General features: G+C 45.5%; 1 protein-coding gene across 1 annotated transcript in view; it reads left to right on the top strand.

The window, feature by feature from the left end:
* SCML4 (Scm polycomb group protein like 4) overlaps positions 1-19,317 on the top strand; it is a 55,841-nt gene that overhangs the window by 12,673 nt on the left and 23,851 nt on the right. The window contains exons 2-4 of the mRNA XM_055330601.1: positions 3,620-3,749; positions 5,914-6,114; positions 10,406-10,600. Of these exons, the coding sequence (XP_055186576.1) occupies positions 3,620-3,749; positions 5,914-6,114; positions 10,406-10,600 (526 nt within the window). The remainder of the gene's footprint in view (positions 1-3,619; positions 3,750-5,913; positions 6,115-10,405; positions 10,601-19,317) is intronic.

Below are 19,317 nucleotides of genomic sequence, written 5' to 3'. Positions count from 1 at the left end.
AGATCTGGGCCATTATACTCTACTTTGCAATAAAAATAGATGAAAGGTCCATGTTTCTCTCCACGGACTTGACACACCCCTCCCACCCGCCGCCTCCATTCACTAACTCTCATCCCCTCTCACCTACTCAAAGTCCTGATGCCCGCAGCTCTCCAAGCACTCCACTGTATCATTCTTTCTTCCCCACTCTCCATTGGATTATTTCCATCAGCATTAAAACACATCTTTCCCATCTCAAAAAAAAAATCTTAAAGGATCTTTTTTAAATGTTTTAATTGTGGTAAAAGACATATGACATAAAATGTACCATCATAACCATTTCTAAGAGCACAGTTCAGTCGTGTTAAGTGTATTCACATTGTTGTGCTTTCAGTCTCCAGAACCTCACCTTGTAAAACCAAAACTCTATACCCATTAAATAACTCCCCATTCCTTCCTCCCATCCAGCCTCTGGAAAACACTACTCTACTTTCTGTTTCAATGGATTTGACTATTCTAGGTACCTTAAATTAGTAGAATCATGTACTTTTTGTGACTGGCTTATTTCACTTAGCAAATATCTTCAAGTCTTACCCATGATGTAGAATGTGTCAGAATTCCCTTCCTTTTTAGGGCTGAATAGTATTCCCTTGAGTGTAGATACCCCCTCTATCTATCTATTGTAGTTGCTTCCTTATGGACTATTGTGACTAGTGCTGCTATGCACTTGAGTGTACAAATACCTCATGGAGAGCCCGCTTTCAATTCTTTTAGCTATAGACCAAGAAATGGAATTCCTGGGCAATTCTAGTTTAAATTTCTCGAGGAACTGCTATATTGCACCATTTTATATTCCCACCAACAGTGCACAAGTGTTCTGATTTCTCCACATCCTTGCCAACACTTTATTTTTATCTGTGTTTTGACAGTAGCTATCCTAATGGGTATGAGGTGATACCGCATCGTGGGGCAAACATTATTTGATCCAACATTTCCTTCTTGCTCTAATTTTTGGCTCCCCTTCCAGACAAGCCTTCTTGAAAGAGTTGATCCCAGTGCTTCTCTTCCTATTACTTTTGAGATAATTTCAATCGGGTTCTCATCCCATCCACTGCACTACCACCTCTCTTGCTGAGTAGTTGCTACATCTAATGGACACATCTAGTCTTCCTTGTGATCAGAGCTCTTGACATGGTTGACTCTCCTTTGTGAAACACTTTCTCTCAGTTGGCTCCCACAAGGCCATACTCTCCCAGATTTCTTTCTACCCCACTGGATGTCTTTCCTGGTTTCTTTTGCTGGTTCCTCCTTGTCTCTCCAAGACTCTTCATGTTGGAGTCTTGCAGGACTCAGTGCTTGGATTTTTCTCTTCTCCATCTACACTCCTTCTATTATTCTCTGATTATCTTACCCATTATCATGGCCCTTAGATATCAGCTCTATATTAATGATTCTCAAATTAAGTCTCCCTTTAGATTTTCCCTCAGAAGGCCGTACTCCAGGACATGCATGCACCTGCCTATTTAACATCTCTATTTGGATGTAGGCATTGCTACTTTGACATGTCCAAAAACAGCCTCTGGTCTTCCCTAGTCAACTCCTTCCTCCTCTGTCCAAAAAACCCTTTACTCCACTTGCAGCTTTCCTGGCCCAAACCTCAGAGCCATCCTTGACTTCTTTCACACACACACATCACAACCAGTGTGTCAATAAGTCCTGCTGTTCTACCTTGAAAATCTATTCAAGGAGGCCCATCTGTCTACCTCTCATCACCTCCACTGCTATCAGTCATGAAAATCCAACTTACCATCATCTCTCATCTACTCTAGATTAGTGGTCTTCCCATTTTTGCCCGTTTCATGTCTTCTTAACACATCAATCAATGGTTAAAATGTCAGATCCTGTAGCTTCTCTGCTTTAAAGAACTCAGAGTAAAAGCCAAAGAACTTACAATGCCCTGCAAAGCCCTGTGGTTGTGTTACCTCTCCAGTATCACTTTGCTTCCCTACAGAGGCATAAACCCTCTAGGCATGCATCTGTCTCTGGATGTTTGCACTTGATAGTCTCACTCACTGGAATATTTTTCCCATAGGCACTGGTATGACTTGCTCCCTTATCTCCCTGAAATCTTTGTGCAGTGTCACCCAAGAGTGCCCTAATCGTCCAATTTAAAGATTTCTATCTAAAGTACAACTCCTCAATTGAACTTCCATCTCCCTTCTCTATTTTTACCTCCAGCTATTATCATCTTCTAACATACTATATCACGTACTTATTTATTCTACTTATTGTCTATTACCCCCAATAGCAATTTTACCCTCGATTCCATGAGGGTAAAGACTTTTGTCTGATTTGTTCTCCTGTTGTATCCCTAGTAACTAGAAGAGTATCTGCTTTGCAATAGCCACTCAATACATATTTGTTGAGTGAAGACATGAAAAAATGTGGAATGAGTGCATAATTAGCAGTAAGAATACTGCTTTTTTTCATGACTGTTATTATTATTCTATCTTAAAAATCCAGGAAGCAAGTTAGGATATGGGTGAGGTCTGCCTATGATTAACAACAGAATGCAGACCCTTGCTACGCAAAGTGTGGTCCACAGACTACAGCATCAGCAGTGCCTAGAAGCTTGTTAGAAATGCTGAATCCCAGGCCCCACCCCAGACTTTCTGAATTAGAATCTACATTTTCATAGGACCCCCTAGGTACTGCATCCTAAAGTTGAAAAGCACTGGAGCAGTGACCCATAATCTTAACTGTGTATTGGAATCATCTGAGTACTTTTTAAAACTCCTGATGCCTTGGTCCCACTCCCAGAGATTGATTTAACTGGTCTGGAGTAGAAAACAGATAGGTCAGTGGTGAAGAGGAGAAGTGACTGAATTATTCATTATTTTTTTTTTATGGTGAACAAGGATTAGACAATTTTCTGTCAAACCTTGGTACGGAGAGTGACTCGTTGGCATTGACATAATCAACCAACCAGTCATCTCCATCTTATTCCATAACAGCAAATCTCAGCTCCTCCTTTGTGATTTCCAGTGAGTCCTTTAAGGCGGCTGCTTCTCACCACCAGAGAATACACTCAGGACCACACTCAGGCTGTCCTTGACAGTTTCTGCTGTTGGAAATAAACACTGAGCAGTATGTCAACCTCTTGGAGAAATGGTTTCTGCTCTTTTTTCCCCAGCAGGATCTAGTGATCTATGTGAGCAGAAAGCTGAGCAGAGACTGAGGAGAGCTTCAGAATCAGTCTCTGGTTGCTGTTGGGAAAGCCCTGTCCGCAGGATTCTAGGGATTTGCAGCCTGGGAACTGCCCTGCATCCTGCATTCAGAGGGCTCATAGGCCTCAACCGTTCATACCTCTTGTGTTTCCACACTCACTGGCTGATACAGTCATTTCCTGGGTGGCTCCACCATAAGGGTGGAGTGTAGAGCTGATCTCTGAGTGTGACCCCAAACACTCATGAAATTTTGATCATGAGCTTGAATCTGAAGTTCAGCCCCTTAGTTGCACAATAGAAAGGTGTAGAAAAATGATAGAGTAGCAATGGTTAACTGATGTCCAGGAAAAACTAGGGGCAAGTGTAGAGAGCATTTCCAGATTTTCCTTGACCAAATGGGCTCTGTCTTGCAGCTCAAGTCTCGGGTTCTTATGACTCCTTTAGCCCTCTCGCCTCCACGAAGCACACCGGAGCCCGACCTCAGTTCCATCCCTCAGGATGCAGCCACCATACCCAGCTTGGCGGCCCCACAGGCTCTCACAGGTAGGTCAGCTGAATGACCTCTAAAGGCTGTGATGGCCAGCATGCCATCTAGCAGTTACTCTGTGAACTGGAGAGCTGCCACTGAGATAGCTTCGATGAAGGACTTAGTGTGTTAGCTGGACAGCAGGAGGACAACCGAATTCTCTGAGAACATTAGCTTAAGTGTCTCATTGATAGGATTACTTGAAACTTGGTTTTCAATGCATCTCAGGTTCAGCTGGTTTTCTTAAGATGGGACTAGAAAGGGGGGTTTGGTGGCCCAGTTTGGTGGCTCTTCACAGAGCCAAGTTTACTTCGCACCAAGAGTGAGCCTGCTTACCTTAGAGAACTTCCATCCCTGTGTTTGTGCTTCCAGGTCTCCTAAGGACCCTAACTTCCCTTAATCCCACATGCTGTCTCCAATCCAGTCAGAATAGAGTTCAGTCCGGTCTTTCTCATGTCTGCCAGCAAACATTTCTATTATAAGAGTACCTGCAGTAGGATGACATCTCTCTCTCTCACACACACACTCTCCCCCTCATCACAAGCCACCCATACCCCCTAACTCACGTGAACCCCATCAGTTTCCCTCCCATTGCTCTTTGGAAAAAACCAAACTTGTTTATGTGGCCAACAGAGCCCTGCAGTTCACAGCTCTTCTCTCAGTCCCTAGAGCCAACCCCTCCCCTTGGGGCTTCAACATATTGCCTTCCCTCTATCTGGAACAATCTTCTCTCTGGTTGCCCTTCTCCTCCAGTGTATCTCAATTCAGGCATTCCTTGCTCCAGAAGGCCTTCACTGACTTTCCTGCCAGGGTCCCCAGGATGGGCCCTCCTAGCACCTCCTCAGGGTGTCTTGAAGTGACAGTCCTGCAAGGCTTCCTGTAGTGCTCCTGGTAGCTCTGCCTTCCCAATTGGCCCCCCAGCTCCGTGAAGTCAAGGACCCTGTGAATCTGCTTACCTAGCACAGTGCCTGGCATAAAGGTCCCTTATTGATTAGATTTCCATAATTATCTGGGATGAGTAAAGAGAAGGCAGCCTGGTGGAGGGGAAAGAGTGCAGATTTTGACATCACAAAGACTTGAGTCCAAATCCCTGTTGCACCACTAATGAAACTTTAGACTTTAAAGCAGCCATCTGACCATTAAGCCTCAGTTCTTCATTAGTTTCTTCATTAGTGGAGGAAGTAATCGTACCGCACTCCCAGGCTTGTCTTGAGAATCAAACAAGATAAAACATACAAAGAGCCTGGAATAGAGTAAGTGCCGAATAAAAACTTTCTTCCCCTTTGTTAATGCCGTTTAATCCTTTCCAAATCCTGTTGTTTCTTTCTTTAAGTCCTTTTTGGACATTGTTTTGCCCTAGTGGCCCCCAAGGTAAGATCCTCATACCCTGGGCTAGAGGTGAGGGGGAGACAAAAGAGGCGTCGTTGCTATAGGGAAGAAAATATTGACACCTATCATTAATTTTTATTTCTATCTCATTCTTTAAAATTCTCTATGTCTTGATTATGTTTTAAAATGCATGCAAATATATTAAAACAGTCCAGAATGTATATACCCTGTAAATAAATAAACACATTTTGGGCATGTGCTCAAATATACTGATGGGGTTTATGACTTTAAAAGTGTGGGGACCATTGGTCGGGCTCACCTAAATGGGCAGCTGAGTAACACATCTCTGGGATTATAAATAACACTCTCTTTAGAATTTCATTGAATTTATAGTCTTTGGAATAATCAGCATCGTCTTAATTTTTTTCATTCATTGAAAGTTAACTAAAAAAATTGGCAAACATTACATGTAACTTCACAGATTATTTGGAGGATGAAGGAAGATTTTGTATGGGTACATGCCCGGTATGGAAATACATTTATACACATGGTCCACATGGGCCTCCATAATTGTCTGCAATTCTGACTTGAGTACATAAGAGGGGACCCACCTGTCTATCTGTTCCCAACTAAGAGGTTCTCTTGAGAGCAGGCCTGGAAGTCCGGAGTGATTGGCTCTCTGGCCTCTCTTATTTCTCAAGTTGGGAAGAATCACTACCACTTTTGTCTTTTTCAGCTTTCCCAAGGTGAGGGCCAAGGGGGCACGGCTGAGGCATCCCCCATGCACACAGGAACAGCCCCCTGGCATGATGCAACCGATGCTGAGGGCTTTGTGGGTCTCTGTTTCCACAGTCTGTCTCTACATCAACAAGCAGGCCAATGCAGGGCCGTACCTGGAGAGGAGGAAGGTGCAGCAGCTCCCCGAGCACTTTGGGCCCGAGAGGCCCTCAGCGGTCTTGCAGCAGGCCGTGCAAGCATGCATCGACTGTGCCCACCAGCAGAAGTTGGTCTTCTCCCTGGTCAAGCAGGGTTATGGTGGTGAGATGGTGTCAGGTAAGGCCCTGGGGCAGGTTGTATGAGGAGGGCCGTGGGTATCTCTCCGAAGAGGAAAGAAGCCATAGTCAGGCTTAAGGGACAGTGTGGCCAGGGTCTGTCTTCCATCTGCTGGGCTCCAGGAGCCTTGAATGAGTCTGCGTGCTGAGGTCCTCTCTCTGGGCTCAAGGGGAAGATCCTTCTAGACCTGGACAAGAAGATTGAACATCTGAATCTTGTTTCACTATCCCTCACTTCCAGCTCATCAGGAAATCCTATTGCTCTAACTTCAAAACATATCCAGAATCCAGCCACATTTCACCTCACAGCAGCCACTCTGGTTCTTTAAAACTCAGTCAGATCATGCTCCTCCCCTGCCCTACACCTTCAGTGCTTCTCATGTTACTCCAAGAAAAACTCACTTCCTTGTGAGGACCCAGAGGCCTAATGTGACCTGGGCCCGCCTACCTCTTTGATCGCGAGGTCACTTCTCCTGAATCCTTACTCTTCTGCAGCTATGGTGGCCTTCCTCTTCCCCCCTGTTATCTCCACCCATCCCATCTCTGGGGTCTTTGCACCTGCTGTTGTTTCTGCAGTGTTCTGTCCCCAGCTATCCATGTGTAACTTGTTCCTGGATTTCCTTTGGGTTTCTACTCAAATGGTGTCTTATCCAGGAGCCCTTTTCTGTCCGCCCTGTCTAAAATATCAGTCCTTGTCACTATCTATCGTCCCTTACTCTGCCTCACTCTTTCTTCATGGTACATATCATCACCAGTGGCAGTGGGGAAGCTCTTGGTCCCAAGCATCTCTCAAGAGGTGGGCTGTTGTCTTTTTTAAAAGATGCTTCAGGGTCAGTCCCTTCTCCCATTGTTACCAACATCTTCCAGTTTCAGCCCTACCTCAGCAGCTTCCAGTGGTAGTGGCAGTGTCACCCCAGGTGAGAGGCAGGTTGAGAGCTCTGCCCCCTCCCAATGCTTGCCTGCAGAGCTCTTTCTGCCCTGCCTGTAGCTCTCTACACAATTGTCACCACCTGCCCTTAAGCCCTAGAGCACCAGGTCTTTGCAAGTTGTCTTGATTCCAAGGGGACAGTCTGATGTCTTCTTTGGCCCAACATCAAGGGCATGGCCTCCATACCACCAGGAGATAGGGAGAAGATTCCCTAGCAATGGGGAGCTGCAGATGACCCTGCCAGCTGTCTAAGAGAGGTGGGTCGGGGGAGAGGGGCCTCTAATGTCACTGGGCATTTTATTTAACTCTAGAGCCTCAGGGCTTGGAGGTGGGGAAGTTGTCCAACACAGCTTCCCCAGCCTGGTTGGTTCTGTCTACCTTCTGGAGTTCCTTCTGAGCAGGAAACTGGGTCTGACTTGATGGTAACTGATTAAAATAGAACTTGGCAAGGTCTAGGTGCATGTGTTTGACCCAGGATGACTTTTAAGAAACTTTAGCAGAAGCAGAGACAAGAGGAAAAAATACTGCACCAAAAGAGGCCAGGAGGAGAGTCTTGACAGCCTTCTGGGATCCCATTGGCCATTCTTCTCCTGGTTTTTGTCTGAGAGCCAAGTTCTCAAACCTGGGCTGCCCTCTGAGGTTGAAGGCTTTGTCCTTTTCCTTGCTGAGTAGCCCAAGACACAGAGACATGGTGCCGAGAGAAAGCTTCTCCTGTACTGTGCGCCCACCCTCTTGAGCAAATTCTACCTGAGTTCTTTATGGCCCCTCTCCCTAAGCTGGGAGAGCCAATCACATTTTCCCTGCTCAGCCCTTCTGTGGCCTCAGGGGCCTTGGCACTGGGGAGCAGGTTCTGCAGTGCCTGGCACCAACACAAGCCTGGGCGGAGGCCTGCCAACTTTCCCTTGGCTGAGGGATTCCCAGGAAGTCCAGAGCTGAGCACTCACCCGGTCTTAGTGTCTTGGAGAAGGCGGTAGCACTAGGGGACTCTTCATGCTGCCTCCTTGAGGTTGCAAAGTGGTAAGATGGCCTTTGACATTACTGACGTGCTATGGAGGCTCAGCAAGACTGTGATAGCACCAGGATGGCTCAGGGAGGGACTTAAGGAGAAATAACTAGACTCTTGCACTCTCTACCTAGAACCTAATCCTTAGGGCACTGCTTTCCAAACATTCCCATGGCACAACACAGGAAATGGTGACATTGGTGCTGGCACAGTGAGCTAAAGGAACCCGACTGCCATGAGTTGGGCCTTGGCGAAGGACCGGTAGTGCAGTACCCTGGAACCCTCACTCTGAGCCACACTATCCCAGAGGGGTAGACTTTATGGTCTCACAAATGCCACATTTGCTTCTAGGATGTGGCCCTTCCAAGCACCTCTGGGAGTGTATGAACATTGATTTAAGGGACAGACCTGATGACCCAGACTCTCCTGTTGTGGGTTCAGTTTCCATCACACTTAGTCTTCTAAAATATTGGAGGTCAACAGCAATACTCGCACTAAGAGGGAATCTCCAGAGTGTGTGAGTGGCTAGGATAAATCCCTTAGTGACAGCTTTTTGCCAGATCTCCCAAATAGAGTCACCTGGAGCATTAACGTGACAGGCAAGTGCCACTTAGAGGCCACATGAGCTGGAAAAATCACTCTATACCCTCTTCCCAATCTCCTCATCTGTAACATGGGGTAATAACTTTTTGTCTACTGTCCTCACCAGAGAGTCAGGAAGCCTGAATGAGCCGATGGATGTGAATGCTCTTGTCAAACTATAAAGAGATACCAAAAATGGATTCTTTTGATTTCTAATTAAAATATCTTGTTTTTATTTTAGTTCTAAAATCAAAACTAGTTCTGGTGTTGCCCTTGCCCCAGTCCCTGCCATGTGCCTGCCTTGGGATAAAATATGGAAAACAGGGCTGCCCTCTAGGTGTTGGCAATGAATGGCAGCGACCTGGCTGGGAGCAAATTGTCCTCTTAGGGTCTGCTCCTGTGGAACAGCGGAGCTGGTATTCAAGCGTCATGGGGTGAGAGAGGCTGCAAGGAAAATTATAGAAAGGAACATGCTGGAAGAAATGTATTTCTTCTAAATTCTAGTAACCCTATAGAAATTGAATTTCATCTAGAATCACCGTGGAGAAATTATTGTTCCTTTTAAGGGTTCTTCCCCAGAAGGGTAGAAAGAACCCTGAACTCTGTGATGCTGGATTAGAGCTAGAGACCTCAGCATGAACTCAGGTTTATTTGGATATATCTATCTATCTAGATCTAGATCCCCCAATCAATCTATTGATTTAACTCGCTCTATCCATCTCTCTCTCTCTCTCTCCAGAGAAATAATCATAATAGAATTGTATACATACATATGATTCTTAGCTCTCTCCACCAGAATGACCCAAAGCTACTGACACTCCAGTAGCAATGAGCATATCCAGTGTCCAAATCTTGGTTTCTAAAGATCATTCTTCAGTAACAGGGAACTAGGGCTGTTGGAGAAATGGCTGATTTAGGGCAGGGGCAAGAAAAATTCACGATGAATTTGAAGCATATTGAAGTGTCAGTAACCAAAAATTGCTTTAAAAAATGGGGGCATGTCATAGGGACACAGGACACCAAAAGTCCCAAAGACAAAAGATGGAGCAAATTAAGCAACAAAATAAATAGTATAGTATTGGATAACCTACAATGCAAAATACATATATTGCATCTACACTGATATTAATAAATAATGGAAGGAAGGAAGGAAGGAAGGAAGGAAGGAAAAATGGAAGTTTTCTCTTATGAAGAATTCAAATGATATAGAGACTCTCCCCTCCTCGGAGGTAGAGCTTAATCCCTTCACCACCCTTGAGTGTGAACATGACCTTGTGACCTGTTTCCAAAGAATGGAATAGGAAGGGTGCAGTGGGAGAAATGCAGCAAGCACTATCTGGCCAGGTGATGAAGGCTGACATCCCAGTGATGTCCTGTGGACATCACATACCCCTGATCTGATGTGATGACAGGGGCGCTTCGATTCTTCCCCCCAAACCTTAATCCCAGTCAGATCATGAGAAAAACATTCGAAAACCACATATTGAAGGACATTTAACAGAATACCTGACCGGTACTCTTCAAAACTGTCAAGGTTATGCCAAACGAGGAAAGACTGGAAACCAGTCCCAAACCAGAGGAGACTAAGGAGATGTGGCAACTAACCCCAGTATGGGATCCTGGATGAGATCCTGGAACACAAACAGGACATTAAGTGACAGGTGAAATCTGAATAAAGCTTAGTTAAGAACAAAGCACAACTTAACAAACAAAATCCTCCTTGCATGGACCCATGGCCCTCGTGCCCCATTGTGAGCTGCTGTCTCTGTGGCTTTCCAGTCTCGGCATCCTTTGATGGGAAGCAGCACCTGCGGAGCCTGCCTGTGGTGAACAGCGTCGGGTATGTCCTCCGCTTCCTCGCCAAGCTGTGCCGAAGCCTCCTGTGTGATGACCTCTTCAGCCACCAGCCCTTCCCCAGGGGCTCCAGGGGCTCCGAGGAAGCCCAGGAGAAGAAGGAAGGCAGGATGGAGTCAGGTAGGCTTTGTCTGTCTGTCTTCCCTGTGCGCACAGGTGGTCCCGGGTGTCCCTGCCCTCCTGGAAGCTCTGGTGAGCTCTCCTGCTGGAGGCTCCCAGGCTGCTTCTCTGCCTACCCCCTACCCAGGGGAAGGTCAGGAATGGCCAGGACGAAGGCTGCCTAGACAGTCCCCATACAGGCTGTAGTGGGAAGAGATTATTCCAGCTCCTGAGAGCTGATGTTAGAGCTTTCAGGCCTATGGTGCTAGAATTTAGACAATGAGACCACATCACATATAATGAATGATTTTCTTCACTCTCCTCTAATTAAGACTCTTGGACACTTATCCATCATTGCTGAGTCACTGCAAGTCTACAACAGTGAGGAACAAAGGAATCCTGAAGAAACTAGGGCTAAGGAATAGATTATTTTGGTCTTACCTGAGGGCCACAGGGACCCACCCACCCACATCAATAGGCCATGAGTCAAATAGGTTTTTCAGTAAGAGTCAGTGTTTCTCTGTCATCACAGGATGGAAAGCGATCCAGGGGCTGATTGCCTTTTGTTGCAGAGTAGCTCAGCATAGGAAAGCTGCTGGGAAGGTTGGTAAGGGCACGTAGGGGCCACAGCGTTGTCTGCTCAAGGGGCTAGGAACCTCCACTTAGTGATCTTGAGTAATGGATTTGTAAAAAGTTGAACATGAAAAAAATATATAATAATAATAATAAAAAAAGTTGAACATGACTCTAGGCCCGGATTCCAGGTTCCCGAGGATGAGCAGAAATGTTGCCTTTTTTCTTTGTCTGGAAGCAGTATTGTTGATATATAAAGAACGCATAGCCAGTGAAGCTGGAACCTAGGCATTATGTCATTTACTGAGCCCTCTTCTGGTCTAAGCATCATGTGAGATCTTGTGTTGTGTTGTGATAAGACAAATGCATGAGCTTGGGAAAGTTTTAGGGGTATTGAGTGACTACTACAAATAATGCAAAATGAATACATTCGCATGTATGTGGTCACAGATAGGCTTCGAGCCTTCAACAAAAAGATGCTTATAATAAGAGTGGCTCTATCTTAAGCTTAAGAGGACAGCAGAGAAGAAAAAACCTAGATTCTTCCCATAGGTTTTTATTTTTAGATACTGTCAAGAAGGCTGTTTACAATTTTACATTAATCTCCCTGAAACCTGGGAAATGGGAAGAAATTTGGCCTCTACAAAGAATGCTACCTAATTAAATATGGTCTATGTGAGCAGATACTATATATATTTGTGTTTTATTGCTTTTGTTTGTTTTGTTTGTTTGTATTTGATGTCTCTACATGTGCAAGCTTGGGAAAATCTTTTCTTCTCTCTGAGCCTTCATTTCCTAAATAGGGTGTTGGGGTTGCTCATGCATGGTACGCTTTCTGGTCCTGACAGCATGGCTCTGGCCTCTCCTGTAAGCCTTAGCTGACTCAGGAACATATCCTAAAGCTAATGTGTCTTTTAGTGAATCTTGCAGTGGGGAGAGCAGAATGATCTGATTTCACTGTGCAAACCACTGAAGCACTGTTATGTTGAACAAGCAATGACCCATAGGATATAATCATAAAGTCCCATAATTCATGTCTTCCATTCTTCTTTAAATGAATCCTGTGGGACCACTTTATTCTGTCCATGGATGAAATTTTGGACAAATCTTATGACTTCTCTTGCTCCTTTCAGGTAATGAAACATTCTCTACTCAATAATTAATATATCTAGGTCAGTGTAATAATCAAACTTCAAATTTCACTCAAAGTTAGAACTACTCCCCTTTCCCAGTTCAGACGTGCTTCAGGCCAGTTGGCTTCTCTCCAACTCACACCAAACTTTGTATTTTTGCCCTTCTCATATCTAGCTATTAATGATTTTGAATCCTTCGTGACCAGAGTAGGGGAAGGAAGAGAGGCAAGAGGTAGGAGAGTTTTTACTTGACTAATCCTGCTGTGAGTAGGAATCATGCTCCCTAGTTCTGGCAGGTGTTTAAAGCTGATTCTTCATCCTCTGGGTTCTTTACACGGGTGCTTTGGTGATCCTACCATCTCTCACCTGCACTTAACTTGACATGGACAAATCTAACTCTTCTCTGGCTGGTCACCTGGTCACTTACAATTCCTTCCATGGCCCCAAATCTGCAGGTAAATCTCTAGCTTTTTTCTGCAGAGGTCCCTTTGTGCCACCAGGCAGTCCCACAGAAAGAATCTGAGATGATCTAACTTTTTTAAGAGGCAGGGGGAGGGTGAGAAGGAGAGGGAGAGAGAATCCTCAGCAGGCCAAGGCAGAACCCCACATGGAGCTCAATCTCACAACCTTGAGATCATGACCTGGGCCAAAATCGGAGTCAGATCCTTAACCAGCTGAGCCACCCAGACGCCCCAAAGACCTTACTTTAGATCTCTCTTCTTTTTTCTTGTTCTAAAACAAACTTTTTATTTTTAAATTTTTTATTTTTTTAAAGATTTTCTTTATCTGCGAGAGAGTGAACACAAGTGTGGGGAGGGGCAGAGGGAGAGAGACAAGTAGACTCCCCACTGAGTGGGGAGCCAGACCTGAGTCTCGATCCCAGGATGCTTAGCCAACTGAACCACCTAGGCACCCCTAGATCTCTCTTCTGATGTCCCACATCTGGCCCCTGACAAACACTGCACATCCTTTGCCCAAACAAACTCTGAGCATGCAGGCTGAACCCTGCAGGCACCTCTCCTTCGTTCTGCCATCAGAGTAGCCACACTTTTGGATTTCCCATGGGAATCAAACAATAATCCCTTGCGTGTCTTGAGCTCCAGGGACAGATATCAAGCTATTCATATGGCCACATTGGAACCCTTGGGAATATACTAGACTGTTCTCTCCATAATTCATCTTCTAGTCAGCCCGTTTCTCAACCTCTATATTTCTTTTGCAGGTTAGATGTAGGTAGTCACCTATAGGTATAAAACTGGCTTTCCACCATCTTTTTTTTTTTTTTTTTTTTTGGCAAGATCTGCACACTTCACTCTACCTTGGGGTGTTTGTTGTCTTGCAGCCTCAGCCAAAACTGAAACTAAAATGGTTTCGTTTTAACATCCTGTCCTGGGAGCCCCCTTCGGCTTTCCTTAAGTGATTATTGAGGAAACTCTTGCCTTGGTTTCTAGGGTATGCTCTTCCCTCCCAAGCTCACCAGGCTGGAGGAAGTTCCCGTCTCTTTCCTGGAGCAGTGCAGCTGCCTCACTTCTTCCCTTGACGGAGACAGTTATTTCTACCTGAAGGCTGCTTTGCTCCCTAGTTGGCTTGGCTTTGGAAGCAATGACTCGAATTGTCTTCATGAGCTCTTCCCTAGCCCATGGCTGATTTGAAAATGTGAATTGCTCCAAATCCACCAACCTTGGGGAAATTGTTTCCATGCCATAGGTGTTGCAGAACCAAGCACAGTATGTCTCATGTGTCTGGGAACCAAACGGAAGGTGGAAGAAGCAGCTATGTCACTGTACGCTCTAAGCAGCCCCCTTGCCACAAGTCGTTTCCACTAGTCTGCTGTGGAGCCTAAAATGACACCAGTAGAGTTTGCCTTTAGATTAAGACATCGCCTCTTTAAGATTGCCTTCTCAAATTTCCCTTAAAGGGTAACACATTAAATTATTATTACTTCAGATGAAGAGTTAGCTTATCACCCACTATTGTGGCAAGAAGGGCACATGTAAGGGGAAAGGGATGGAGGCTCCATATCCCTCCACGTCATTCCTAAACACGATTGCACAGTCTTCAGCTCATTTGCCCCAGGTCGCTCTCTGCCCCAGTGTTGTTAAGTCCAAGCTCTAATCTATCAGCCTTGGTGCCACACAGTTTCAGGGTTTGTCAACACTTATGAGAGCATTTCTAGAAGATGGTTAATCAGATGAGAAGAAAATGCAAAACCATGACATATAAGGAACTATCAAAGAAACAAGGTTGTTGTTGTTGTTGTTGTTGTTGTTTTTAAAGATTTTATTTATTTATTTGAGAGAGGTAGGGAGAAGCAGCCAGAGGCTGAGCAGGGAGCCCACAGATGCAGGGCTCTACTCCGGGTCCTTGGGACCATGACCTGAGCTGAATGAAGGCAGGCGCTTAACCGACTGAGCCACCCAGGTGCCCCAGAAACAAGGTTTGTGGTCAAAAACTGGATGATTTCCTGATCCAGTATATGACAGCAGGTCATGTGGGATTGCTCTCTGTGGCTCTGCTGATAGATTTAATTCAACCTAAGGTCTTGCCACTCAGACTCTGGTCAGGAGCAACCTCATCACCTGAGAAAGGCAAAAGCTCAGAGGCCCTCCCACGCTCTTTAACAAGAGATCCCAGGTGTTTTGAAGACACATTATAGTTTGAGAAGTGTGGATTTAAGGAATGCTCTCCTTACTCTCCACTAAGTTAGAGAACTTGGCAGCTGTGGACCCAGGTGGAACACTTACAAGATATCTCCCTTGGGAGTCAGGTAGGTTGTATTCCTAAGGAACTTTGAAACACCAAAGCTAGGGACACCTGGGTGGCTCAGTGGTCGAGCATCTGCCTTGGGCTCAGGTCGTGATCCTGGGGTCTCGGGATCGAGTCCCACATTGGGCTCCCCACAAGGAGCTTCCTTCTCTCTCTCTCTGTGTGTGTGTGTGTGTGTGTCTCAAGAATGAATAAATAAATAAAATATTTTTTAAAAAAGAAATGTCAAAGCCACAGAAGTAGAAGGGACGGCTTCAACAGTAGTGCTCTCCCCATTACCAGTGACAACTGCAGATGCCCACCTGTTGGAGCCATTAGGGGGAACGCTAATAACCCAGCGGAGAAGTAGGAGGAGATGTCACAGCTGGAGGTGACAGAGGCTAACTCTGAGCAGCGGGTGCCCCCCGGGGGGGGGGCCCAAGAGATGAAAGTGAGGAAACCAAGACAGAGAGGCTCACATCAGAACAGAGAGAGGGCATCTCCCAAATCTCATTCTCAGACCTTTGATACCTAAACTTTCTCCTGTGATCTTTCTCCTGTGTCAGGGGAAGACCAGACTACCTGAATCCAGTCTGGGCGGTAGAGCTCTTGGCTTGAAATCAGGAACTTTGGTTATTTCCCTTTAATTCTCTTAACCGACAGCCCCACGTGGTGTGTGTTTTAGGAAGTAGAGCAGCTCTCTGGTGCTTTAGGAGAATGGAGGCAGAAACGTGGATCTGATAACATTCATGGTTCTGTCAGAAGCCATGCGTTGATCACAGGGAAATTTTACCTTAATCTTTGAATATTGAAAAGAAAAAGCTTCAATTATAAATAAAGGTTAGCCAGTGTTTTCCAGACTTTATTGTGCTCAGGAACCACCTGGCATCTTGTTCCAGTGCAGATTCTAGCCTCGGGGGGCTGGCGTGGGGCCTGGGGGTCTGCATTTCTAACAGGTACACAAGTGGTATTAGTGCTGCTATGGGGCAGCAACCACATTTTGCACGATAAAGCGTGGGCTCATCTAGGGAAATGTATGCTTCATTTCAGGTTTGCAGTAAAATAAGTCTGTTTGCATTAGGACAGTGCCTTCCCTGTACAAGTGTTGCCACTAAAGATGCTCCAATGCCCATGGAGAGGAGGAGGCAGGTGTGCAAGTCCAGGTGAGAAAGGGCAGGTTTGCTGCACTGCTGAGATGATCTTCAAGATAAGAAGACAGGCAAAGTCCTCAGTGTGGCCTGGTCACCTGCCGCAGCAGGATCCCTGCCGTCCTTCAAGCCTCCCCGAATCCCGAGAAGATGGCCATCCATTCTCCCAGACCCTTGTTGACACATCCTCAGTGACACTTAATTTTGCCTTCTCTTGCAAGAATCTGGGTCCGGATCTCGTCTCCCTGCTGGATAGACTTGGGGGGAGGGGGAGACTGAGATGTAACAGGTCTGCAGCAAATGTTTATGACTTGAACTCTATGCAACACAACAGAACACGTCGTCCGCTCACCAAGAGTGCGGGAGACCTCTGGAAACCACAAATGTGATAGCTGAACTCTTCTGCAAGATCTAATTTCACGACTGGTTTCCTGCCTTTGAAGCTCTAACGTGATGGGAACAAACTGTTTACTTTTTCTCAAGTAGCTTTCTCGATACACAGATGGTAGGGGTGGGAGATGAGGAAGGACATTTGTTCTTGAAGCTTGATGTTTTCTTCCCCGGCTTGGTGGTCTTTGAGCCAGGTTCCAGAAAACCATCGGCATAACAGACATTCACAGTGTGTTCCATTACGGCTGAACCCATATACCCAGCCTCTGGAAATCAAATCTGCTTCCTTGTTGAACTACAGGTTCATCTAACATATAGCACCACAGAGAATGACTACACAGGGAATACCTATCTTTCTGAAAGATTGTTGATTTCTACAAGGAAATAGAGCTTATCAAGTGCCCCATGAGTTATATTACGTGGAAACATCATTCAGTCAGTCAGCAAACATTGAGTGAGCTTTCCCATTTGGGATGCACTGAGGCCCGCAGAGTCAAGGCCACTGGTTCAGAGCCTCACAGAAAGGTCACCGTGGGGAGGAAAGTGAGCCCAGGTCTTCTCTTCCCTGACCATTTGCTTGCCTCCCAGGCCAGTTGTCAGTAGCGTCCTGTGACCCAACACTTGCCGGGTAGGGTGTACGTCCTGTTTCCCCGGCTCAGAAACTCAGAAGCCTGACTGCACAAAATGGATGTTCACAAGTGGCTTGTGGTGCACCTGTGTCAATTCATCTCGTCACAATGTAAAAGAACAAAACAAACCCCAACCCCCCATTTAGCAAAATCCAGGCTGAAACTGTACACCAAGTACATTAATTCTCTTTTCTCCTTCTGAGTTTCCTATCTTGACTCCAAAGAGTGTTTCATCCATGCATCTGTGCTCAGGGTACATCCTGGCTGGATGACAGCCATAGGATAGGCCGAGCCCATCATTCCAGACACCAGGAGAGCTCACCTGTCTTTACAAAACCCACACAGAGTGGCCTACTCCACCAGACATTAGGCAGAGTTTGACCTGGTATTTTAAATAATATGTGGAACGATGGAGGCAAAAAAAAAAAAAAAGGAAAAAAAAGAAGAAGAAGAAGGAAGGTGTGTTATACCAGATTCCCTGCAGCTGCTTGTCTCTCACTGCAAGCCAGTGACTGGAATATCCCAGAGCTGTGCTCACCCCATCACAGCCCGGCCCATGTGAACAAAATGAGCTGTCCTGTTCTCAAGCCAAGGGTTGGAAAAAGGGTCATGTGGGAGGAGAGCAAGGAGTATCAGTATCCAACTCAGGTGTTAAGAATCCTCTAGAAAGTGTTGATGGAAACGTTCAAAGAGGAGTGTCCACAAGTCCTGCAGCAAATACAAAGGAATTCCTATATTTTCAGACAGATAGGTCCAGGGGGAGCCCTGCTGGAGCTACTACAGCATAAGATGCGGAGTGTTCGCCAGGGTAGGATTTCTAATCTGAGTTCTGCCCCCAGGCATCAATATGAGTTCATTTAGGAAAATTTATTGTGTTTTCGATTATGTCATTTATTAAATTATAATATCTGTACATATTTTATTTAATTTTGTAAAAGATTTTATTTATTTATTCATGAGGGACACAGAGAGAGAAGTGGAAACATAGGCAGAGGGAGAAGCAGGCTCCCTGCAGGGAGCCCTATAGGGGACTCGATCCCAGGACCCCGGGATTACACCCTGGGCCAAAGGCAGATGCTCAACCACTGAGCCACCCAGGTGTCTCTCTGTACATATTTTAAAACACTGAGCTAGGGACACCTGGCTGGCTCATCAGTAGAGCACATGACTCTTGATCTCAGAGTTTGAGATCAAACTGGGTGGTAAGTTTGAGCCCCACGCTGGGTGTCGAGAGTACTTAAAAAAATAAAATCTGAAAAAAAAACAAAGCAAAATATTGAGCTAAAAGGGAAAAATATACCCTCGTGGAAAAGGCCTGAATTTTGTGGAGTTTAAAACTGATTTTTTCAATGTTCAGTAATTCATTGAACCTCTTTGCATTGCAAGGCTTATGTTCTCTTTTGAGTCCTGTAGATACTGAGGAAGCACAGACAATTATTCAATAATTATTGTTAAATGCATGGATGTTCCAATTAAGCCATTATATACCACTCTAAGATAAATTTCATGAACTCTCTCCTATTCCTGGGTAGTTTCTGGGTCTTGTACATAAGCAGTAAGCCATTTGCTGAAAAAAATCCCATAAACCTCTGGCAGAGAACCGAATAGGTACTCTTTGGCAGAAACTTCCTAGCTGCAACTGAATTAATCATTATGATTTCCAACCTGATATTTGGAGTCAAGAGAAATGAAACAAATACACTTTTCTCATCTGTATTAGTTAGCTGTACGACCAATTACCCCAAAACTTAGTGGCTTAAAATAACGTTTATTATCTCAGTTTCTTGTGACTCAGGAGTTCAGGGGCCGCTTAACTGGGTCCCCTGGCTCTGGGTCCCACACCAGGCTGTATCTCGAAGCTCAACTAGGAAAGGATCCATTTCCTAGCTTATTCGTGGGGCTGTTGGCAGGATTCAGCTGTTGGTTTCTTGCCATATATAGGCCTCTCCACAGAGCATCTCCCAACCTGGCAGCTTGCTTCACTAGCGTTAGGAATCCTGGAAGGTATCCTCAGCCTCCCTGAAAGTCAGGATGTCCCTTTAGAATCAGAACTTACAACCTGTCCTCTATCCTGGTGACTCCAACCTCTTCTTGATTTGAGGACCACTTTTAATTTCCCG

Source organism: Nyctereutes procyonoides, unplaced genomic scaffold (assembly GCF_905146905.1).
Source record: "Nyctereutes procyonoides isolate TBG_1078 unplaced genomic scaffold, NYPRO_anot_genome, whole genome shotgun sequence".
In the NCBI taxonomy this organism is placed as follows: Eukaryota; Metazoa; Chordata; class Mammalia; order Carnivora; family Canidae; genus Nyctereutes; species Nyctereutes procyonoides.
The sequence above is the reverse complement of the archived record's forward strand: the minus strand, read 5'-3'. Positions and strand labels throughout refer to the sequence as shown.